The sequence below is a fragment of the Pezoporus flaviventris genome, unplaced genomic scaffold (genome assembly GCF_033815535.1).
Source record: "Pezoporus flaviventris isolate CSIRO_AGI_PZ_B2104156 unplaced genomic scaffold, CSIRO_AGI_Pfla_v1 ptg000002l, whole genome shotgun sequence".
NCBI classification, from domain to species: domain Eukaryota; kingdom Metazoa; phylum Chordata; class Aves; order Psittaciformes; family Psittacidae; genus Pezoporus; species Pezoporus flaviventris.
This window is the reverse complement of record NW_026892550.1, coordinates 79,688,015-79,714,091: the sequence shown is the minus strand read 5'-3', so window position 1 is coordinate 79,714,091 and position 26,077 is coordinate 79,688,015. Positions and strand designations below refer to the sequence as shown.

The window sequence follows — 26,077 nt, the reverse complement described above, 5'->3', positions numbered from 1 at the left end:
GCAGATCTTCTGTTTTCCTCTGAAGACACAGGAAAGCAAATAACTATTGGTTTATAATTTACCCTTAGGGAATGCTTATTCTGAAATATTCCCTCATTGACAAGGTAATTCTAAAGCAGAAGTTCAACAAAGCTTTTCCTGCCTTTGTCAAATCTAGTTGTTGCCACTGAAGTAAATGACTTTTTATATGCCCCTTCTCAAGTACTATGACCCAAGTTAATGGTTAGCAGTGTTCATCAATGTATTGAGGGCATCTGTCAGTTGTATTTCCTTCAGAGTGCAATTCTTGTAATTTATAGCTTGATATCTGTGTTAAGGCATCTAAAAAAGAAGTAGAACTCACTTTACGATAACGGTGCTCACTTTTAAAAAACTTTTATTTTTCTGTTTTCTCATTTGCTTTTAGAATCAACTTTCCTCTACAAATAAAGGCTCTTCCAAGGGAAACTATGTTGACAATAAAACTACTTGGAGTTAACAGTGCCTCTAAAAATACAGAAGTGCTTGCTTGGACATGCTCCCCATTGTATCCAAAAGAGTAAGTTCAGTTTTGTATTATAGTTTAAGAAGAGACCATTCTTGAATAGTGTTGCACTCAATTTGGGCGAAATATACAAAGACAGAAATACTAATTTCAGGACCTTCCTGTAATAAGACTGAGACAGTCACAATAAACTGCTCTTGATGTGTCAGTAAAAGTCCCATCCATAAGTTTTTCTTTCTTTCCAATACATTGTTTTTAAACCTGGCTTATGTAATTGTTTAACGCTTAACAATAAAGTTCCCTGGGCCTGTTGAAAGGCCTTGCTGTACCTATTCCTGTAGCTTTGCAAAATCCTTCTCAGCGTAGCTTCTTGGTCACAATGATTGGTTTTTTTTTCAGTCTGCTTTCCGATCTCTCACCCATTCATTCTGCTGAAAGTGAGACAGTTAGTGAATGCCGCAATGGGCACCTTTCCCTTTACACACCACTTTAGAAGCTTTCTCCTCTTTTTTAACCTTTTCTTTCTATACAACACAAAATGTAACAGTGGTTTAGCAATGCCGGTAGCCTTGAGTGTCTCTGCAGTGATGCATAAACAGAGATCTAAGGTAAATTTTCTGCAGTGCTCTAAATATACTTCAGTAGGACTGAGACATCTGAATTTAAAACAAGCCTTTACAATGATACGGAATTTTTATTTAGACACCCTAGCCCTGCATGCCCTCTGGTCAATAGATGGATACATCGAAGCTCTGAAAGTTTATGCATTAGCATGCATCTTTAAGCTGTAAATCTTTCCTCATCTGAGACATCTTCATCCACTTCCCCATATGGTGGCAATCACTATTTAAAACAAAACAAACTGAAAAAATCTGATTGCGTGTATGAATTACTATGTTTGAAAGACCTTGGGTTCCACTGAACTTTAAAGCTGAGAGGCTTGAAACACTAAAAAATAGGTTGGACTTGGCTAGAGGCTTTTTCCATCCTTTCAGAAGAAAATTGAAGATTACTCTGTTTAGAAAAAGAGAGCATTCTTCTGTGTCTTGATGATTATAGGACTTAGCTTGAAGGAAGGAAAGAAACATGTATCAAATCTATGCTCCAAGGATCGCTTGGGCAATTTATTCCTAACTTTTCTTACGCAGTTAGTCTGAAGTAGAGCACATCACTCTTCCATTGTGTGTGTCTTTATAAACAAAAAGTGCATTATATTTATTTTGAGTATTTCTATCATCCTGGTCTTAGGGTAAAATAGAGAGAAAATCTTGTCTGAGAATCTAACTTGAGGTGAAGTGTTAAGATGTCCTCATCCCCAGCAAGCTGACGTGTTCTGAGTATAGTCAGAAGCAGAGCATTACAATAACTTAATTGGGGAACACTTGGGGACCTTTGCAGGTAACTGGAATACACAAGAATACTGTCCTTGAGGAACTCTGTTGTACTAGAGGCTTTCTATAATTCAAATCCCAAGGGAATGATTTTTAGAAGACCTGAAAGCCTTCAGCAGCTTGTAGTATACATATATATATATTTAATATATGCCATTGGAACAAGCATGTTGATTTTCATTAGATAAATCACCAAGTGATTTGAAAATTTTACTGAAAAATGGCTCCATTCTTTCCTGGTACACACAATCAGCACAATGAAGGGGATAGAGGGTAACTTCTCTTTCATCTGCTGTATAATTGTAGAGCTCATTGCTGAAATGACCCTTCAAAGGAGAAATAAAAGTTCAGTTGTTGGGGAGGAATGATTTAGGAACAGCATGTCCAACACCCCTTAATATGATAGCTGTGTCATTTACAATTACAGTAATTACTAACACAAAGAAGCCTAAATGCTTTTTCCTCTTTCAGGCAGCCACAGCTCCACAGAATTAATCATTAACCATGATTACAATTGATAGTCTGACTGGTTTAAAAATAAGGATAGCCCTGAAAATTTCTGAAATGTGAAATTTGAAAATATCTGAACATTCACCCAGCCTGCTTTTCCTTTTCTTTGGAAGATGATTTTTTTTTTGGTAAACTAGCTCTCAGAGTTATCTACTTAGGCGGCAGCAGGATTTAACCTGACAGGTAATTTTTAAAAGGTAATGCTATCAGTTGAAGTAATTGAGAAGCAACAGTAGGACTTTGAGAGGCCTTTTCCTGCTCCACAAAAAATGCAAGTTGATAAAGGTTTTTATTTGATTCACAAATTTTGTGGAAAGCATAAACTGTTTGAAGTGAACCCAGCTTCACTACCCTTGCAGCTGGAATGGAACTAAACCTGGAGACTTATTTCAATAGAGTGTTTCTTAACTTGAAAGTATGTAGCAAGAACAGATTTGTACCTATAATGTCATGCTAATGTGTCAAGAATACCTTATATTATTGCAGAGATTATGGTATTAGGGTCCCTAAATGAACAAACTTTGTAAATGTGTGTAAAGAGATTAAAGAAATCTCACCAGAAAATCTTTGACAAAACATTTCTAACTTGAAAAATAACACTTTCTCTAAAGAAAACTTTCCTTAGGGTTGAATTTGAGTTCTAAAAAGTCTTAACATTCTCAAGTCTAAGATTTAATTTACAGGAGAAAGGACAGAAATAATCTCTTTGAAGAAGCCAGTAACCCTGAGGTATTTGCCTGGGTCATCAAACATCCTTGTTCAAGTTGTTGTCCCATTTGGTCACTGAGCCATTCTTCTCAGGGTCAGCAAATATGAGTACAGAGCATGGCCTCTTTTTCTCTATTCAGATGTTTTGGGTTATTCCCAGATATTACTTAGGAATCTTGATCTTTGACTGCCCTATGGCAATAGAACATTTTATTTTAAAGGACTTCTCTCTTTAAATTTGATATCTACGTTCTCTTCCAAAATGCTTATTGTCATTGTATGGCTGCTTCTCTCCTTTACACTCCTATTCCTTGTTTTACTTTGAACTGAAGATGAGGGAAAACCAACTTATTTTAACATACAAAGTATACAAATTCCTTTCATGTGTTTCAAGAAGTGTGAAGTGTTTCTCATGCTTTTGGGCAAGACCATGTCAAAGTCCCTTGCCAAGGCTGTAGCCGTTTTTTGAGATTTTAATTCTCCAGTTCTCTAAAAAAAATACTGGCTAAGCACAGTATATGAGAAATATATAATAAAATAGAATCAAATCACAGCTGTTTAAATAAAGCATATTGCTTACTATTTAGAATTTCATATTTGCAATCTCTTCTCCATACCTGGCCCATGCTGAAATGACAAAATACTAAAAAATGTTCCCAAGAATCTGGCCTGTTTAATTTTGGTGGTTGTTGTTGTTAACAACTTGTCAGTAAACAAATATTTAGTAAATTTCAAATTTGCTAAATTTTCTGAATTCCAGTATTATCTCTCACTGTTCCGGCGGTTGTCTCGTGAGTGTGCTGACTTATGACTATTTGATGGATATACAGGGCAGCCACTACACTCAGTATCAAATGCAATTGAGATTGCTGCTTATCAGTTTTGCATCTTTCTGTGCAAATAGTCTCAGTCTTTACAAAACTGAGTCCCTGCAGATATTCTCCAATCTTTGCCTAAGTATAGTTGTTTACCTTAAAATTATTGCTTGTAAACTTATTTTTTAGCTTTATGTTTGGGGGCAAAATTAGGAAAGAATAAGGAACATAACTGGAAATTTGTTCTGAAAATCTGGAATAATCTGATAGTTTTGTATTTGCTGTATTTAGCACCTTCAAATTTATGGAAATTACCTAAACTAGAAACTCTGGGGATGAAAGATGTGGTCCTTATAAATGTCTGTAGAACATTTAGCATTCCTTTGCAGCTGAAAATTGTATCTCTAATTCAAATTTTCTAGAATTCTGTAGTATTTATAATTAGAATAAAGTAGTTATGTCACAATATCATTCCAGTGCAGAGTTAAGACTTCTTGGTCCATAAGATATGGGGGTTTTAATAGCTTAGAAGCTTTGAATTTCCTTTAAATTTAAAAACAACTCTGAATTTATGAGACTTATAATGTCAGGTTTTGTGATAATTACATTATTTTTACACTATATTTTGTCCTCATTTTCCTGTTATGTATGATCTAAACAGTCCCTCTAATGTTATGTATTTTTGGGAATTAACACAGTATTAACTATTGTAGCTGCCTACTTGACCAGTAGGTGAACCTCTATATCCACATTTTTCATCGTTATCAGGTAGCTGACTTCAGTGGGCCTAAATCAATGCCAATAAAGCCCTTGATGGTGCAACTGTATCAAGAAGTCTTATTAGACAGAAGAGGCAATTTGAAAAACATTTGAAAGCCGGTGTACCAACTTTGCATTCCCTCACATCAGAAAACTGCTGAACAGTTTAGTGATGCAGAGCTAATTAACAAATCAGAAATCCATCACCTGGGCAGCCTGGGAGTTGTAATGTCCCCCACATTGCCCATTGCTCCGACTTGGCAGACTCTGACACCACCATTTATTTTGAACTGGTATTTCCAAATCAGGCAGAGCAAGCAACAAAAATTTCCTCTTGCTGGGTATGGGGAGGGATGTGTTCTACATGACTTCAGGACACAGGTTGATTTTGTTAATTTAGGATAAAACTTGAGCTGTCCTTAAATAGCAGTGTTCTCTTCTGTAATAAGGTGTGGAGCTTATTTTGGTTGCGGTAAAAAATGAGAGCCACGAATCTGTGTAATTCCAGGGCTTTCCATCTGTCCTGATTCTACATGAGCATATAAATAAATAAATGGCAGTAGGCACAGAACAGCAGTTGTTTATTCACCTTCTGATGTGCTTGATGCTGAAATTGTTACATGGAAGGCTTTGTCTATGGCGTGATTGTCATACAGTCTTTACAAAGGACAGTATCACTACCTTCACCTTACAGATGGGAAAACTGGCAGGCAGAACAAGGAGTGAGCTGCCTGAGCTCATCAACAGAACCAGGTAACACAGAGGAATTTGTCTGTTCTATAAAGGTTATGGTTATCACATTCGTGAGGCTACCTCCTTCCTTTTACGAATGGATCCCGCATGTTCTCCTCTTTCTTTCTCTTTTTCTAAAAACGATGACGCATCTTTTTACTGTTTCATTCACCTGTGTGGCCACTGTTATTGTTACATTTGTGTGTTTCAGAAGCAGACCCAGTCCTGAAGAATGTTAGCACAGTGTCCCAGAGATTGCTAGGGAAAACTGTGCTGCAAAAACACACACTGTATGTCACAGTTGTCAGTGCTTCTTCACAACTGTTAAAACATGCTTCCTGTGTTTACAGACTAGGCTTAGTCCAAAGACTGATTTACTGATTGAAGATACATAAGTTGTTCACTTATTTATAGTGTATAAATTAGGCTACTCTATTTACAAGGCATAAATATGTATCTAGTTCTAAGAAACAAATCTGTACTATCAAAGTAGTTTAATGTCCTTGGTTTTACTCACAGTCCTGTCATTTGCTTTAACATTTGAAGTCTTCTCAGTCCAGCAAAGACTGGCTTTATTTGCTGTTTCTCCAGTTAGGACTCTGAGAACCTACCTTATCTTATTCTTCCTTATCCTCCTGGAAGGTCTTTGGCCTCAGCTGTACTGGGTGCAAATTAGTTGAAATAATAAGCTCAGGAAATGCCTCAATTAAACACATATGTACAGTGCCTCTGACGTCTGTGGTACTTCTTGTATCTGTCTATAGAGGTTTCCCAGGACAAATATTCACTATATGCATTATTTTTCTTAAAGCCCACTATAGTTTTAGAGCACACTATGAAAGTGATTAGTAGTAATGAGAGCTCAAAAGGGTAACTTAGTATTTGTGTCCATTCAGTTTTCAGCTACTCCACTCCCTTTTAATAGAAGTACCAATTAGTTCCAGTTATGTTGTAAATCTCTGTCAACAAAAGAGTGGTTCAAGAGATTTGACTCATTTATTAAAGGTCATCTGAGGACAAGCACAGAAAAACAACTTTGTATCACCACTGATTAATTCACCATTCACATTAGTGACCTAATTGTGAAAGACTTCAAATTAGACAACTGCTTTCCCCCAAGTACTATCTTTTTCACATCACAGTTCCTTTTTCTACCTCCATTCCCCAGGAAACGTACCTGCAGCTGCAAAAGAAACTTCAGAAAATGGCTGTCAGTAATCCCCCTAAGCTGTGTTTTCACGATAACATAAAATATTTGCACTAACAACATGAATAGAAATGAATAGCAAAATAGAAAAATTACCTCTGAATTTGTTTTACAGAGTGTTGTCTATAAAAATGACTTTGCAGGAATTTCTTATTTCTTCTTCAGATGATTTAGCAACAGTTTATTTCGGTTTGCAATTCAAAGCTGCTTTCTTACAGCAATATTGCAAATTCATGCTGGGATCAAAAAGTCCATCTGGGTTCTCTTGTACACCTAACATCCTCATCTCAGGTAAAAGCTGCACACTCAAATCTCATCTATGTGGCTGGCTGTTTCTGCTGCAGTGGGCAGCAGAGAATCTTGGCTCATTTCCTTGGTTGTTTTGACTGAGCAGTGCTTGGAACGATCGCAATAAAAATAAATATAAAAAAATAAAAATAAAAAAAAGAGTGTTGAACATAATAAAATTTCTGACCTCACTAAGCATAAAGATATGGACAAATTGCAGGGTAAGTCCAGTATACTGTATCTTCCTATATTCAGGTACTATTTTCTTACTTTGAGTGGATTAGTTATGATTAGAGTTTACCTGAATTTTCTAATTTTATTCAAGTTCTCTAGACTGAATTTTATTGACCTACCAAATCATGCTGGTTTTCTTATCTGCAGACCACATGCATGCCTGTTTCTGATAAGACTCTTGTACTTGTAGCGCTCAGCGCTCAGACTGGTACTTCAGGCCATAATCCTTCATCTGTCCAAAACCCTGTATGCAGTACATATGGACAAACTACCCCACTCAAACTCCTTTCAGCTATTTGGAGACTCTGATACCATATTCCCTTTTCCCTGCCATCTACACATAAAATCAGCAAAGATCCTTCAAGGTTGCAGTAGGTTACCATGAGTTTGTTCTTTTTGTGGAATAAGTTCATACCACTCTCCACCTTATACAGTGTGTTGACACTTTGCAATCTTTGATATATTTGTCCTCAAAATTAAATCTTGAAGTAGAAATACGGTATTATCCTTCTTTCACACCTAACTTAAATGTCAAGTCCTGTCACACAAGAAGTCAGTGGTAAAGTGCAGAGCTGACCTAGAATGTCTTGGCAGCATGATTTGTGTCATGATCCCTGCAGCTGCACAGATATGACTAGAGCAGTGAGGCCATCAGTATGCAACCTCTACTTATCTAGGCCAGTTTTTTATTAAACACATAAAGATAAAAGGTTTGTTTTCCTTTCCCTTGTTTTTTAAGCTATCCAGTTCCATGTTCTTTGATGTAATTTCAGTAAACCCTGTTCAAATTGTCTCCAGTACCCAATGCAGTAGTCCGTGTGTGTTGCAGGCGGCTTATTCATGGAACTGTGCTACTCAGCATGACATTGTACAGCAAGCTTACAACAACGATGATTACCCCAGGCATCTGCAGTACTGATACACCAACCTCAGTAACACTGCAGGTAAGAAAGTGAGAAAGCAAAGGAAAAGGTTGTTTTCTAACAAAATTCAAGAAAAAGGGCTGTTCCCACAGCTCATCAAGACCTCACAAATTACAAATCCTATTTCCATTATAGCTGCTCTGAGACAGCATGTTAATTTTAGTGGATGGAAGTCTGTAATTCTGCACAGTGGCAAATATGTATGATACTTTCCATATCAAATACCACCTCTGAGGGCCAAAGAATGTTTTTAAAGGGTCATTTTTGTTGGTATAATCTTGGTTCCAAAAATACTTTTGGCACAAAATAGTAACTTTGGTACCTGACTTATAACTGCCTTTTCAAATCTGAGCTTTTTTTCTGAGTTCTATTGAATTGCATGCCATTATAAATATACAGCTTGCAATTAGACTGAGTAGCATAAAGGATTTGTAAAGGAACTGGCTACAAGCAGTTGTCAATAAGCATCAGTATAGCTCTCTCTTTATGACTACATGCTGAGCACCCACTCATTCTGGGCAGAATGTGCTCGCAGTATTGAAAATGCATTAGATCTGCATGGTAGTTTTGTCACCTTTCCAGTTTGAATTAGCAACTGGAAACTTCAAGAGCAAAGCCAATTGTTTCCTATATTAAAAAGCCAAATGACTATTCAGAAATGACATGTAAAAGCAGATAATACAGATAAATGAGGCTGTCCTAAAAATAGCCTATTTTTAATAGAGGAGCAAATGGGGATTTTCTAGTCTGAGAACTTCAGTCAAAGATGGTGCCTTAAAATATCTCCCCCTGTTAATAATGAAGGGCAGTTGTGACAATAAATGGCTATTAATTTGTAATCTCTCTCTACTGAAAGAAACAGAACAGGAGGATCTCTCATTCTCTCCTCTTCACTTTCAGTTATTCCCATACATGTGATAGTATCATAATCTGTGAACATGTTGGAAATGTCATAAAGAGAGCTTTTCTGTTGTGACTGAGAAGACACATTTTGTATGGAATAACTTTGTTAACCTTTAGAAAAGTAATGCAGTTCTAATATGTATATTGAAAAAAAAAGATACAGATGATTATGATGTGCATTAAAAAAAAACAGCAAACCAGGAGGTGCAAACTGAGCTGAACTTGGAAGAACAACCTGAATTTTTAGCAAAGTTTATACTTAGATTATCAATCACCTCAAGCTTTTTAATTCCAGCTCAGTGTTTTCTTTCTATTTATCTTAAAAACATTTTCTTAAATTTCTGACAGCTATACCCAAGTGTAAGAAATGAAAAATTAGTAGATGCCATAGAATATATATAAAACTTAACATCCAGAAGTGAAATCAGGAATCTAATTTCCATCTCTTATGCTGGCAAACTAGATCAGAATTATGCCTACTTTTATGGAAAAAAAAAAGCAAAATAAAAAAAGAATCTACATTAATGAAAGATTTCCATTTAAGAACCATCTCATTTAAAATGAAGATAGGAGGAAAAAAAAGAAAAAAAGGAAAAAATTATGTCAGCTGTAAGTTCTTAGAGTTTGGATAAAATTGAAATACAGTGGATGAAATTCTCCCAGGAAAGTTAGTGGCAAAGCTCCCAGTGATTTTCATGGGCTGAGTTTATCACCAACATATTTAAGTAATATATTACATAACAGTGAACAGCCTCAAAGAGTTAACCCCTCTTCTTTCCCTCATATTCTGTATGCTTCCTGTACAAATACAACAGATCATTTTTTGACAGTTGTATCTGTGAATAAAGGTGGCTAAAAGGACTTCTGACTTGTTTTTGTTCTGTTTTTAAATAAAGATTGACTGTCCAGAAACTAATTTGGAGTTCATTAAACCTGAACCTGAAGAAAGAAGAGATGATCTTGAAGAGCCAACCGAAGACTGCCTGAAGCATATTGCGAGACTTTCGCAGATATGCTCTGTCTTGCTGTAAGTTGTACCCAGCCACCCCTGCTGATTCTTGGCTTGCTGTACTTAGCCTATTGATCACAATTAAATGTATCCAATTCTATGAAACCAAAATTTTCCTCTGAGAGAGTTTAGCTTGATTGATTTGAGTGGTAGCACCTCTAAATGGGAGAACAGATTGCAGCAAAGCCTAAATAAGGCCCTGGAAGTGACATTGTATTTTACCAGTTTACAAAATAAACTAATTTTTGATTCAAAGGATAAGATTTTCAGGTGATGTCATTAAGTCTATATCAGCATAAGCAAGAAATTTTTGGGTTCTGTGAAAATCGGCATCCTTTAGTAACAGTATATTTGTACTTCAGATATTTTACTTAAATGGTATATGATCATTAAAACAATCTGTGTCAAGTTACAAGCAAGGAAAGAAGTATGGAAATTTTAGCTTTCACAGAAAGTGGATAAAGATAGAGTGAAACAAACCACACTATATACCAAGGCAAATTAGTATGCTCAGCTATATCTATGTTATAATATCAATTAGGATTGTGTACTGCGTGTAATAACTTTGGATATAAACAGAGTGGAATTGGGAGCGCAGGTGATTAGAGAGCCATTGTACCAGTCACAGTTCATTGTGTGGGTTAATCCTCCATCAAAGGCCAAAAGGTACAGTAGTTGTGCAATAACTAAATAACTTAAAGCTACATCAGCCATCCCAGTGTGGTATGATGTTATTTGTTAAGAAGACTTTTCTGTGCTGATTTCTATGTTGGTTTCTATGGTATAGATTAAAAACAGACAGCTGCATGGTTGACCAAAAGGCTGTTGAATCCAGTAGCGTTATGAATCCTGATTCAGCCATTAAGGAGGTGGGCTGTGTATTCCTGATAGGAATATCAAGAAATCAGCACAGGAAGAAAGCAGTACCTTACCAGCACACATACAAACGTGCAGCACTGACACAAAATGAACATGCACAGCCTGATTCTGTTCCTCCTGTCTGTCTGATCACAATCAGCATCTGCTGGTGGAATATATACATATAATATACATATACATAAATATATATGGTTTTATATATAGTGTCACAATAGTGAATGCTCCAGTATTTGTGCTCAGAAAGTCTGTCCAGTAGCTGGCCCCAGATCTCCCTATTCCCCCAGCTGCTGGAACCCAGACATGCAAGCCCCCAACGTTCACAATCACTCGCTTTAGTTGCTGGTACTTGGCCCTCTTCCTATTACACAGACATCTATTTCTCCAGTAGCTGGTCCAGATATATGGCCTTCCCAGTAGCTGACTGTCAGACCCCTGTCTTTGGTAGTTGGCTCAGATCACTGGCCACCATGATCAGCCAACATCTTTTGGCTGTCGATTAGTGAAAAGATCAATGGGACTGAAGGAAATTAACTTCACCATATGGCTCTTGTGCTCCTCGCAGACCTACACTGTATGCTGCTTTATGATCTTTGCTAACGTCACCAAACCAGGCAAGACTGGGGGAACCAAGACCAAGAGAATTCATTTATTACTGCCTTCTTGGCTGACTTCTGGAAACATTCCAGATGTGAGCCTTTGATTCCTTTTAGGATTACTGCATTTGAAATATAAAGACCAGAAAACTAGCCATCTGATATCATGGCTGCTCTTAGAATGTGATACATCCTGCTTGTGAGCTGTGGCTCCCAGAGTAAGGATCAGAGACTGGTTTGAAGTCAGGAAGATGACAGTCTCGTTTCTGCCATCTTTCTTTTCTTTGGTCATTGTTTTTCTTCTACCATTTACTGCTCTTTCAGCTTTTTGATTTTGTTTTTGTTTTGTTTTTGTTTTCCTTTTTGTCACTTAGCTGATCAGAATGTAGTTTGCCTACCAGCAGTCATGAGTACACTGTTGCTGTGAATTGTGATTAGAAATGCTACTTATGAAGGGGAACGAGTGAAACAGGCCTAAAAAATTGCAGAGATGCTGCACACTTTGCTAGTCTGCTCACAGGAGAGAAACTTGCAAGTGAGAATCAGTGCTGAGAGACAGAAATTTCCATTTGCTAGCTTTGCTGCTTTTTCCTCTTTTTGCCTTTTGACTTGTTCTGATTTAGTATTGAATATGAACAACAAAACCAGCCCAGAAACATTTAAATTCAAATTTGCCATTTCGCCCCACAAAAGAAATAATTAAAACCAGCTAACAAAGCTTTCATAGAAGCTGTTTTCTTCATTTAGCTAAACGAATTAATTAAAACTTTTAAACTGAAAACTGCTGAGTTATTTAAGTTTTGAAACTTTGTTTTTATTTGTGTTGAGAAGGGAGCTATATATTTTAATATAGCTGTTACATGGAGGGAAACCTAGATAAAACTTTACCTAAAAAAACAAACTGCTTTTTTATCAATAGAGGCTTCATAAACATCTTATCCCTATTGAGCCAAAGAAATGTCCTTATTAACGTAACAATCTTCAGATGCTGTACATATGCAAAGTACTTATACCATTGATCTTAAATGTCCTGTTATGTGTGTTACAACTAAGAAGCTTAATATCCAAAACTAAAAAACCCCACACCCTACCATCTCTGATGTTTAAAACATGGAAAGAGAAAATGGCATTGCCTCTGGAGTGAAGTCGGACAGAGAAATCTGTTATTTAGAAAACCTGATACAAGGACTGATTTCTTATCTCCCTTTGCAAGCTGAGTAGAGGCTTTAGCTGCTTTAATCTGAACAACAGATTGTCTAGTTTGGAGGATGCTGTTTGAAAGCTTAAATTTCTGTTTAAAGTCAACATATAAAAGGGGTCGTTTAGCTGAACTGTCTTGCAGAATATCATCCAAATGCATAAGATTGCCAGACAGGCAATAAAGTCTCAGACCTACTTTTATCTCTTTTTACTGTGTGTGACTTCTTCACACAAAGACATCTATTGTCACAATAGACATGCTGTGAATTCTGAAGCTGTTACTTGAAATGGTTACCAAAATGGCACTTTCCTTGAAATGATTACTGAAAGCCATGACAGAATTTGTATCACAGTTAGGTTCATCTTCTGCATACGTTTATGAGCTTATTCTCCTAAAGGAATGAAATAAACATTCCCTCTTGTGGCAGTAAAAAACATGTCTGTCTTTGTACCAGTATTCTCAATTTCTAAATGCTTGGCAGTTCAGAATTACAGAGAAGAAAAGTTCTCTAGTGCATGCAGAGCCAAAGGAACAACTCATTGCTATGAGCTGTGAAAGTCACAATCTCAACAGAGCAGGGGTAAGATATTTTTTGGCTAAGAATATCCCAAAACATTGTAAATAAAAAGATGACCTTGAAAAGAATGTGAGCACTTGGATTTTGAGCCCTGCTTACACATCTGGATAATGAAATGCTTGACGAAAAAAAAGCTGTTTACTTACTGCCTTCAACAAGGTTTCTCACACCTTGCTCTGAAATATCTAGGTCCATTTAGTCATGTACTTAAGTAGATGGATGACCAGTCCGGTGAAGTATGACCAAGAAAACTAATGTTTCTCTTGGTTTCAATAATGATTTGCATGAACTGGAGATTAGTTTGCAATCTCCAAGCTTGCTGTTGAAGGCTCTGATACCAAATTAAGGAGAATCAGCCTTATAATTTAATATGCATGAGGCAGATATCTGAATTGTTGACAAATCAGAGGATATATAGCATAAATTATTCTGAGGCATTTCTTACTATGTTGAAATATGGTGTGAGGACTGGCCATTTTATCAATGTCATTTAGATATCTAATATCTCTAGGAGGAATTTGGTATTGAATTCTTCTTTGTAAGTAAGTACAGCGAAGCTTGGTATGCTAGGCCTTGCAATCAGACACACAAATTGCAGGGAGCTTTCTTTCACTTTTGCAAACTTGTATCTGTGCTAGGGATAATCACTGTGTGTGTACGCATGGGTTCATGTTCTTGTGTATGTGCATGGATGTGCCTAAACCTTATTTTAAATGTGAATGCGCTAAAAATAGACACACCTGCACTGAACAGTCGAAACAAGGGCAGGAGTTAAAGCTATGGCTTTCAGTGTTGTGTGTCTAGTTGTTACGGTGGTTTATTAGAGATGATGTGTAGCAGATGGATGTAACAATAATTTATCTGGTGATAACTGATCTTTTCTTTGTCTCTGTCAGAAAACCCCAGTAAAAACAAACAAACAAGACCAACAACAGAGACAGTAGAGAAGAAAAATGAGAGTGCTTAGAAAGTGAAATAACCATATATGTGTGTCTTTTTCATTTTTATATGACCTAAGGCTGAAAGATCCAGAGTATAAGTATCACTTTTCTTATAAAAGCTGGTCTGCAGAAAATGATACCCTACCCCAAGGAAAACACGTACTCGCACGAAAAGCAGTGTACTGTATGACTTGGCCCCTCTGTACAATAACTGTTGCTACACAAAGCTCCAGGTGGTTTTAATTTCAAACTGAATTTCTAATCTTCTCTTCCAGACTCTCAGAGCAACAGAAAAGAATCTTATGGTTTTATCGTTACTACTGCAATAATCAAAATTGCTCCCTTCCTCTGGTACTGGGCAGTGCACCCAGTTGGGATCGAATGACTGTGTCAGAAATGTATGCCGTGTTGAGGAGGTGGAAATTTTCTAACCCCCTGGAGGCACTTGGGCTTCTGACCTTCAGGTAAACGAAAATTAACCAAGTAGGAAAATAGCAATAAACAAATAATCACATGCTGATTAATTCATCATCACGTCATGCTGTGGTTCACTGACTCTGCTTTCAATTCTGTCCCTGTGTCAAAGTGAAGTTATAGTTGCAACTCTTGTGATGACCTTGAACTGAATATGCCAGCAATGCCTTCCTGGCTGAGAAGGTTTTCTGTCCCTCAGGATAATGAAGGGTATTTCATTCTCTCTAGCAGATTCAGTCAGTTTTGGTAACAAGAGATCACTTAGCACTTACATAGCGCTCTGTATCTTCAAACAACTGTACAGGCATGAAGTGACTAATGGGAGATAAGGAGGACTGAATTTGCTTCTAGATTATGACACTGTGTAAATACATACAGTCCCACCTGTAGCCTTTCTGAAGCAGATAGGATAAAACTTTGAAGTCAGTTCTCCACACTTGGAGTAAATTCTGTTGTGATACCTTATTCTACCTTGACTTCTTACACTCAGAGTTGATTATTGGAAGGCTTTCTTGATGCTGAAAATAGTCTTACCTGTGATGTAACAGGAGATGTCAGGGGACAGAATCTGTGTCAGCAGTTACTTTTCCTCTAGAAGGAGGAGAATACTTGGGAAGTATTGTACATTTAGTGATCTACCTCTGAAAATATTAAACATGCAGATGAAAAGGTTGAGCAAATTTGGTCTATCAAGCCCTTGCTTGTCTGGGTAAGCACAAGCTGCACCGGCTTTGCAATCTCAGTTCTGTGTTATGCATTTAGAAGAGCACCTCACCTAAAGCTTTACTTGAGAAAAGACTATATATACTCACTTCCATGTTATTAAAAAGGAGTTATTTAATAGTATAAAACTGACTATAGGCTGTCATTTCCCTCTAGAAGTGATTTCCTAAGAATACCTGGTTTATATCTGAACTGTTAGCAGTTTCACATTTGTATACATGTCTTTTTTTATGTTTTGCGGGAATGATGGAAGTGAAGGTCCTGAAAGATCAGGCTCTGGAGCATATTACTGTTCCTTATTTACCGTTACTAAAGTATTGTAATCCATTTCTAATAGGCAAAAGAGACATAGAAAGGAGTATATGGGCTGTGTATTTTCTTACACAGCACGGAACAGCAAGAGATTTTGAGTTTGTTTGTCAGAGCATGCCAGGCTTTCAGATTAGACCTTTTGTCATTTTTTGTTTCTGTGTATGAGTGGCATTTTTGCAAGTGAAGAACTGGATTGTTCTTTGAAGATGCAGCTCTGCATCAGGGTGTGGTGCAGAATATCAGTCCTGTCAGGTGCTTCACAGGATATTTAATATGACTCAGCCTGACACAGAGCTTCTCAGTGTGTAGTAGATAGAGTACACACACTTCCTTCTGGCTACAGCAGAGATTGCTGGCATGAAAAGATGGGAAGATGTCAGCACTTTTTCTCTCCTGGTGCCATCACTGGGAGTGGCTGGCACCTGCAGTCTTGCCAAAGAGTAAGTACTTCTGATCAGGATCTTAGCTGGTTTGTCCCTTTAATTTCTTTCTTACAAAAGATAACATCAGTCCAGTTTTTTTGCTTCATGCTAACACTACAGAAAGAAGTTCTGTATCAGAGTGCAAATCTTCTTAAAAAAAAAAATAATAAATGCTGCCCTTCATGTATCCACAATATTTTGTAGGTGCAAGAACAGCTGGGAAGCTAACCTTTGGAAACAGAGGAGCTACATTTCCTTAAGGATGTCTAGTTTCAGAGATGTCTGGATCACATGACTTAACTACTGAGAGATGTATATGCAAATAGAGTGGTTTGAAGGAGAGTACTTCCGTATAAATGTATTTCTGAGGTTTCTTCTCTTGGTTCTCTTTTTCTCAGATTTCAATCATTTTGAAAAGTAAAGTAGCACTGGATAGGGTCCAGCTTTCCTTCACCGTTACCTTCACTGACTTTGGATTTTGGGCTCCATAACAAGCTGGTTTTGAAGGTTCATTCATCTCTCTCCTGTGTTATGTTTGGCACTGACAATTCGTCAATTCAGTTCCTCACTTCTGTCATCCACAAAAGAGCTCTCTGATTTCTTGTGATTACTGAGACACAGCTGAAAGATCCAAGTTCGTATAAAACATGAGTAGAATGTAAAAGAAATGCTTGTTATATATTCATGTCTATTTTAAGGACTTGTGTTACCATCAGTATCAAGTCATAGGTAAGTATAATAAATTAGAGCTGATCTCTGCCTACATCTATTGTTAACATAATGCAAGAATGCAGGAGCAGCTGCACAAATCAGCCCAAAAGTCATCCTAGTGCATCCTGTCTCCAGTGATGGCTAGCAACAGTTATGTAGGGAAGACAATGAGAATGGGCCATAAAGACATGGTGCTGCTCTCCCATCTTCCAGTAGACTACAGCTCAAGAAATTCCTGAGACAGATTTTTTAAGAGCCCTCTTGTGTTTTTCTTCTGTGATTTTTTTCAAAAAACAAAATTGATTCCACATAAATAGCTTTCAGAACACCCTTTGCCGAGAAGATCCAGGGTTCAGCTCTGTGTTGTATCATTTCTATGTGTCACAGTTTGCCACATTGTTAACAATACTATACAAGAGACCAAGAGTTTCCAATCACTCTGAGTTTTGCACGCTTCCGCTGCGAAAAGTTCAGTTTGCAGTGCCTTAAAGAAACCTGAATTTCTTCTGCAGGCATCAGCTTACTCTTTATACAGTTTAGAGAGGGTACTCAAAACCACTAGTTCCTTTTGCAAGCCTTGGACTGGAGACTAAATTATCCTTTTCCTCAGAGCCAGAAAGCAGCATCTGTCCCCATGATTAAGCTCAGGCTTATATTTACAGGGATAAAGAAATGAAAATCACTGGAGGTATTTGCTCATTGCGTGGGTTAGAAGACTGCATCACAGAGCTTAGGGGGAGATATCATGGCCCATCAAATCAAGCCCCGTTGTCATGCATCTGTGTTAGAAAGCTCTTTGCAACTTTCTGAAACTTCTGAATTGTTTTGTTCACTACACAGTTAAATGTACAGTTTAATAGGTGTTTCTTGTTCTTTGAGCATGTTTCTCTCACACTTTACAAGCACATTGTAATGCAGCCAAATGATAGCATATTTATGCAGTGGAAAGAAAGAGCTTTCATAAATTAGAAATACAATCATGGTGCATTTCACAGATAAGTTCAGTAGCAACCTTGCATCCAGTACTTGGAATAAGTGCATTGATTCTTAAAACTTCAGAAGCCAACAATTAAAAAAACAATTTAAAAAACAATGAAAGTTTCTTTAATCAATAAATACAAGATGGAGAGGATGGCAGGGGGATATGTGGAAGAAGATTTTACAGTCTGTTTTACCTGTAATTTCAGGGAAGGATGATCATAAGCCATTACCTAAAAAAATAGAATTTTCCCTAAGGCAGAAGTTATTAAGCTGGTTCCTCCTACTCAGCACTGCTTATTAGTGCCCTGTGCATTTTGTCATTGACTTTACTTACTGAGTTTGGTAAAAAGCCAAGCTTTAGTGGAGCTAGAGCTTTCTCTAGCTGTATTTACATTGCATGGCACAGTAACCAGGGAAGTAACACCAGTGCACTTGTTTATTCAGTGCAATTTCTTGATGACAAAAAGAAACCAAAGGCAGGAGACCTTTACGAGTGATGTCCCTCAGGGATCGGTGTTGGGACCGGTCTTGTTTAACATCTTTGCAGCTGACATGGACAGTGGGATTGAGTGCGCCCTCAGCAAGTTTGCCGATGACACCAAGCTGTGTGGTTCGGTTGATACCCTGGAGGGAAGGAATGCCATCCAGAGGGATCTTGACACGCTTGTGAGGTGGGCTGATGCCAACCTCATGAAGTTTAACCATGAGAAGTGCAAGGGTCGGAGCAACCCCAGGCACAGGTACAGGTTGGGCAGAGAAGAGATTCAGAGCAGCCCTGTGGAGAAGGACTTGGGGGTGCTGGTCAATGAGAAAATGAACATGGGCCAGCAGTATGCGCTTGCAGCCCACAAAGCCAACTGTATCCTGGGCTGCATCAAAAGGAGTGTGACCAGCAGGTCGAAGAAGGTGATCCTGCCCCTCTACTCTGCTCTTGTGAGACCTCACCTGGAGTATTGTGTGCAGTTCTGGTGTCCTCAACATAAAAAGGACATGGAACTGTTGGAACAAGTACAGAGGAGGGCCATGAGGATGATCGGGGAACTGGAGCACCTCCCAGATGAAGATAGGCTGAGGAAGTTGGGGCTGTTCAGCCTGGAGAAGAGAAGGCTGCGTGGAGACCTCATAGCAGCCTTCCAGTATCTGAAGGGGGCCTACAAGGACGCTGGGGAGGGACTCTTCACTAGGGACTGTAGTGACAGGACAAGGGGTAATGGGTTAAAACTTAAACAGGGGAAGTTTAGATTGGATATAAGGAGGAAGTTCTTTACTGTAAGGGTGGTGAGGCACTGGACTGGGTTGCCCAGGGAAGCTGTGAATGCTCCATCCCTGGCGGTGTTCTAGGCCAGGTTGGACAGAGTCTTGGGTGCCATGGTTTAGTGTGAGGTGTCCCTGCCCATGGCAGGGGGATTGGAACTAGATGATCTTGAGGTCCTTTCCAACTCTAACTATTCTATGATTCTATGATGTGCTACTAATGCTAATATTTTGTATATGTATAGGACAACTGTTCTTACAATTTTGTGTCAGGTTATCTTGCTATTCAAATTATAAAAAATGAAAGCCTGAATGTATTCATTAACCCAAATAGCAGAATGTTTTCTCTAACCTTGTTTTTCTGGCACATCTAAAGTACATTTGCAGCCCTGTGAGATATTATGGCTAGGAATCAGGAAATCATGCTAGAATCTGTAAGCAGTCACTGAAGAAGGTATGTAATTTTCCAGCTTTGTGCATGGCTGCAAACATTCTGAAGAGAGAATTTTTTGATGTAGACAGTGGAGGTGAAGACATAACCTCGTGGTAGGCTTAATTTTTTCCTCGAAACTTCCTGCTAACTTCTCTGTCACAGCAGGTGCACAGGAATGGACATGCCTTTAAAGCCGTGTGCCAAACCAGAGGATTTTGAGATCAGACATTAATGTCAAAGGGGTTTTGTACTACCTCACTTAATCCCCTGTATGGAATAGGCAGAGTAGATGAAAATATGACTCCTCCTACCTCTCCTTGACCAGAGAAGATACTCTTTTGCTTATAGCATCCCTCAGCCTTTGGTTCTCACAGTATTATTGTTGATTTTTCATGTTATGAAGCAGAATAGCTATTGAGTTTCAGTAGTTAGGATATGTACCGATATATGTGAAACTCACTTTCTAATAATTACAATAAAGTGTGATAGCTTGAAGCCAGATTTTGTTATTACACCTTTGAAAACCAAATTGATTTAGAATTTTTGAATCAGATTGTCATTGTCTTAATAGAAGCAGAATTTAAACTGTTCCCTGAGCATCTACAATGGAATGCCCAATAGAATATTTATCAAGCAGACACAGCTGGGGTATATCTTGCCTGTTTGCATCTTACTTGGTGTAAAAGGCTGTAGTTGTATATCAGTGGGGACAGCAACACAGGCTTATGCTAAGAAATAAGATAGAACAAAGCAGCGGTCTATAATTAATGTGATGTACAGAACACAGTACTGATAAAGCTTTAACACTGCTTTGTAGTAACGTACATGAAATTTAGTGATAACTTCTGTGGGGATGTATGCACATGTTCATTTAAGCACCAAAATGTAATTATTTCCTTCTTCCCCCCCCTGCCTTTAACCATTTCTAGCTTTATTGGCAATAAATATGAAGTTACTATAGCAGACAGCTATAGCAGGACAACTAACAATGGACAGCTATGTAGGATATGGCATGCTTTCTATACATAAACGTACAATCTAATCAAAAGGCTAAGCCTCTAAATAATCAAATTTTCTTTTTTTCTTCTTTAGTTTTAATGTAACAGGGAGCAAACTTTGTGTCTTGGGTGGGAAGAACCCACTAAATCATACAGGTTTCAAATGCAAAACTGCTTTCTGTTAATTTCTTCCTACTCTTGTTCTCTCATAGGGTATGGTTCACCATATGGTCTCCATGACATCTTACTGCTAGTTGTTTTAGTCATGACTTCTTATAGAAAATCTATGTAAGCATTACTTAAAAGTATTTTCTGTGAGTAAATTCTACAGATTGAGCTTGCCATCAGTCAGCCAAGGCAATACCTAATGTATCTGACCATAAACTTTGCAATGTGTGGGGACGGGGTGCGTTTGCGTCTTATGAGGAATGAAAATATTGCTCTTTTTTACCTGAAATTTTGAAAATCCAGTGTCCCTTTTACTGACAGTATTTGTTATCTTTCTGTACTTTATTTTAGTCCTTGCCATTTTCTAATCATCATACACTCACACAGTGTTTGCTTTAGAAGCCGTCAAAGGAATGAAAACAATCACCAACAGAAAGCTAATAAGCCCTGCTAATGTGTGCTAAAACTAAAGGAATTCCTTAATCATTTTCTATAAGTTTCTTCTCTCTTCCAGTCTAATTAGTTTTAAAATAGTTAAATGGCCAACCAAAACTTACCTGTCTATTCTTTTAAACAGTTCGTAGAATTGTAGAATGGTTTGGATTGGAAGGGATCTTAACAATCATCTAGTTCCAACCGTCTTGCTATGGGCAGAGATACCTTCCACTAGAGTGAGTTGTTCAAAGGTCCATCCAGCCTGGCCTTGAACGCTTCCAGGGATGGGACATCCACAGCTTCTCGGGGCAACCTATTCCTGTGTCTCACCATCTTCACAGTAATAACTAATAATAATAACTAACTTCCTAGTAACTACTCTAAATCTACTCTCTTTCATTTTAAAGCTATTACCCGTTGTCCTGTAACTGCTTGCTCTTATGAAAAGTACCTGTCCAGATTTCTTGTAGGCCTGGTAGAACTTCATGAGGTTTGCACAGACCCACCTCGTAAGCCTGTAAAGGTCCCTCTGGGTGGCATCCCTTTCCTCCAGCACATCAACTGCACCACATACTTTGGTGTCATCAGCGAACTTGCTAAAGGGTGTGCTCAATCCCACTGTCCATGTCACCAACAAAGATGTTAAACAGCACCAGTCCCAATACTGACTCCTGGTGAGCACCGCTCATCACTTTTTTCCACTTGGACATCGAGCCATTGACCACAACTCTGTGAAAGCAAACATCCATCCAATTCCTTATCCACTGAGTGGTCTCTCTGTGAAATCCATGCCTCTCCAGTGTAGAGGCAATGATGTTGTGTAGGACAGTGTCAAATGCTTTGCACAAGTCCAGGTAGATGATATTAGTCGCTCTTTCTTTATCCACCAACGCTGTCATCCTGTCGCAGAATGCCACCAAATTTCTGAGGCATGATTTGCCTTAGTGAAGCCATGTTGGCTGTCACCAATCACCTCCTTATTGTCCACGTGCTGTAGCGTAGTTGCCAGGTGGATTTCCTCCATGATCTTACCAGGCACCAAGGTGAGACTGACTGGCCTGTAGTTCCCCAGATCTTTCTTTTTCCCTTTGTAAAAATGGGGACTTTTTTCCAGTCAGCGGGAGCTTCATCAGGCTGCCATGACTTCTCAAATTTGGTAGGTAATGGCTTGGCAACTACATCCACTAGCTCTCTTAAGACCCCCAGAAGTATCTCATGCCCTTCCCCTTCTCTGGCTTTCTTTCTTGGACCAGTTGCACCCATCAATGATTTGAGCCTTTACTAAATCGAGAGTGGGTTTGTTTTTTTTGTTGGTTTTTTTTTTTAGATGATAGTATCTTCATACCGGAAGGTTTACTAGCTCAAACTCCCTTGTTTCTGCCAGTCTTAATAGCATGCATTTTGTGGGACTAGAGTCTTTTTTTTTGAAAATGCAACAGAACTTAAAATGTAAAGGGAATTGCAGAAATTTGTGGTATGTTATAAGCCTCTAACTTAAAAGACGGGTCATGAAAAGCCATGCTGTTCTCTACAGAGATCCTCATATGTGAGAAAATATAGTGAGCTGTACAGTTCCATTTACCTGACAAATATTTTCCAGCCTGAGGTTGAGATAGTGCAATAAAATCAGGACAATAAAGCTGTTAAAAATGAAATGCACATCTATTTCTCATTTACAATCAAGTCACCACTGGCAGATGCTAAAGTCTCAGGAGAATTTCACTAATCCACAAGATGCCTCAACAGCACTTAGTTTTCTGTTTGAATCTGATTTAGCTGAAAAGTACATCTAGACAAATAGCTCCCTACTGGCTACCTATATGAAAAGAATTAAAGTTGTTGCTACCTCTAAAGCATATTGTAATCTATGCTAATCCAGCTCAAAACTGAATTTACAGAAACCATCTTAAAGTTTCAAGGCAGACCTAACAATCTACTAAGGGGAAATTTGAAGTCATGCATAGTGTGACCTATTGCTAAGAACTGGACTCTGCAGCTATTGTTTGCATATTGTTTATTTTTCAGTAGTGTCCCTGAGTGTGTAAACCTGGAAAAAACTTGTAAGAAGCCATGGTCTTTGTTGTGGAGTACTCATTACCTGAAGAGAGAACAAATAAAATTGGCCAAAAGGAGAAAGCTACAGTATATTACAATGCAGACAAGCAAGTAAATGAGGGTAGCTGTAGCTCTATTTACTTATTTATTGACCAGTAGGTTTGGGTTTTTTTCAAGGAAAAAAAAAAATACAGCTGGAAGTAAGTGGAAACTTGGATGAAAGCTCCCATAAAGAGTGAAACATATAAGCATTGTTAAAGGTTTTTGGCTTAAGTTGCTTTTTTTCCTAGCTAAATTATCAGATATTTTGGTAGCAACCATAAAACAGCTAGGGAAGAGGAGTGCCTTAATCTCCTGCCTCTCTGAAGCCATTATCAGCAGCCACATGTCAGGAACCTGATAAATCCATGGTTCAAATCCTTTGCAAAATTGATCTGATACAGATGAGCTGTGATACAGATGAGCTCCTCTTTCTTAGAAGAATACCCTTAAAGAGTGGAATATTGAATTTGTTGTAATACAGTCATCTTGCTTCTCTGCTTCTAGAGTTTTCATTATGTGTAAATAGTTACGTATTCATTGTAGCAAGCCCTGGAAATCAGCTGTCCTCTAAAATGAAATGAAAATGTCCACCAAATGGAGGTGTTTTTCTCAAGCCTAAAGTGATTTCTCTTGCATTGAGTCAGAGAGCCAAAAAATCAATTAATTGCATCCTATAATTGTGACTCATTTATGGATTACTAAAATTAGATTTGATACAGTGCTCAGAAGTTTGAGAGATTATTCACAGAAATTAAACCCTCTAGCCCTAATTAATTACCAGACTACAAGATGGTGTCGTTTCCAGGCAAGTGAAGTGTAGGATTTTTTACTCAGATCTGCTTCTAGACCTTACCCTGTTACTGAGTTTTAGCAAATAAACTGATGTATATAAGCATGAATAGCATAAGCATCGTGAAATAAAAATTGAGTTATAAGTATTTGCTGTAGTTCTGGTGTTCCTGATCATGTTAAATGTTTGCTCAAATTCAAATGTAAGGGGTAAACCAAACAAAATATTGTACCTGTGGCCCTTTCCAACGCTGAAATTCAAGACAAGAGTGGATACTGCATCTGGGGCTTAACAAATTGTCAGGTAGTTAAAAGAATGCGTTAACTACCCATTCTTTCACAAATATTCAAAGCTGACCTCAGTAGTTACAAGCTGAAAGAAGCAGTTTAGTAATCATGACCAACAAGTTATCAAACACTCAGTAAATTTGCAGACAGCACCAAGTTGAGAGGGAGTGCTGATCTGCTGGAGGATAAGAAGGCTCTGCAGAGGGGTCTGGACAGGCTGGATCAATGGGCTGTGTCAAATGGTATGAGGCTTAACAAAGCAAAGTGCCAGATCTTGCACTTGGGCCACAACAACCCCATGCAATGCTCCAGGCTTGGGGAAGGGTGGCTGGAAAGCTGCTCACGATACCTGGGGATACTGACTGACAGAGCTGAACATAAGCCAGCTCTTGCCCAGGCAGTCAAGAAGGCCAATGGCATCCCAGCCTCTAACAGCAGGGCCAGGGCAGTGATCATCCCCCTGTACTCGGCAGTGGTTAGGCTGCAACTCAAACATTGTGTTTGATTCTGGGCCCCTCACTACAAGAAAGACATTGAGGTACTGGAACGGGTCCAGAAAATGCAGTGGAGCTGGTGAAGGGTCTGGAGCACAAGTGTGATGAGGAGCGGCTGAGAGAACTGGAAGTGTTTAGTCTGGACAAGAGAAGGCTCGGGGACCTTATCTGAAAGGAGGTTGTAGTGAGGTGGGGGTCAGTCTCTTCTCCTGAGTAACAAGTGATAGGACAAGAGTTAATGGCCTCAAGCTGCCCCAGGGGAGGTTTAGGTTAGGTATTAGGAAAAATTTCTTCACTGAGGGGTTGCTCAGGCATTGGAGCAGGCTGCCCAGGGAAGTGGTGGAATCACTGTTTCCGGAGGTGTTCAAAAACTGTCTAGATGAGATGCTTAGTGACATGGTTTAGTGGTGGTCTTGGCAGTCCTAGGGTAATGGTTGGACTTGATCATCTTAAAGATCTTTTCAAACCTAGTTCAGTCTATGATTCTATGAAAATCTCATTCAAGAAGAGTGACAAGAGGCATGTTTCCCAAAGGAAACTAACCTGTAGGTGTTTCATCGCAGTGCCTATGCATTTGAGCTCATCATTATTCTAATCACATCTAGAGATACTTCTGCTAGCTTAGGTGTAGCCCCAGTTTTGACTTAGAGCAAATTAATTCTAAACCAAATATTAATGGTTGAATTTTCTGGAAAGGTTGGTATCAAAATAATTTTATTGTTCTTTTTTAAGTTGTAAAAATGTAGGCTTTTCATAATAGCATTGCATATATTCAAATGTTGGGTACTAGTAAAGACAAACAGTAACTAAGTAGTATTTTTCTGCTTGACTTGGTGCCTGTATAGGGCATAATTTTCTGTTCAGTAACCTGTTGAACTAGGTGAGAAGGGAAAAGGAAAGACCATATTATCTATACATGCTTGGCACACAAACCTGTAGAGCAATCGCGTAATTAGAAGATAGGATGATATGAAAGGGATTTTTTTCTTTTAGTATGCAGTCCTCCTTCAAATATGTTTTGTTCTAAATAGCCATGTGAATATTCAAGTAACAGTTTCATGTTCCTAATAGGTTGCCTCGAATAAATAAATAAATAATCCTGGCAAGATAGGCTAATTTGGGGCTATCATGATAATTTATTTATAATGTATTCCCTCTATCCCCATCAAGGCCCTCTTAGCATTATACAAACAATTATGAACTGTATTAAAAACATAATCAAATATGCACCACAAGAGACAAACAAAATAATAAAGTTAGACCTGAGCTGCATGGTTAAAAGGGGGTTGCAAAGTGCTAGAGGTAGCAGCTGATTTCAGCACTGAAAGCGAAGCCTTTCAAGCA

At 38.3% G+C, this 26,077-nt stretch overlaps 1 protein-coding gene across 1 annotated transcript in view; it reads left to right on the top strand.

Moving 5' to 3' along the window:
• The window catches only part of PIK3C2G (phosphatidylinositol-4-phosphate 3-kinase catalytic subunit type 2 gamma), a 207,892-nt gene that overhangs the window by 60,034 nt on the left and 121,781 nt on the right, over nt 1-26,077 (top strand). Inside the window, exons 13-16 of the mRNA XM_061444643.1 lie at nt 407-538; nt 7,958-8,072; nt 9,851-9,981; nt 14,430-14,618. Coding sequence (XP_061300627.1) covers nt 407-538; nt 7,958-8,072; nt 9,851-9,981; nt 14,430-14,618 — 567 coding nt within the window. The remainder of the gene's footprint in view (nt 1-406; nt 539-7,957; nt 8,073-9,850; nt 9,982-14,429; nt 14,619-26,077) is intronic.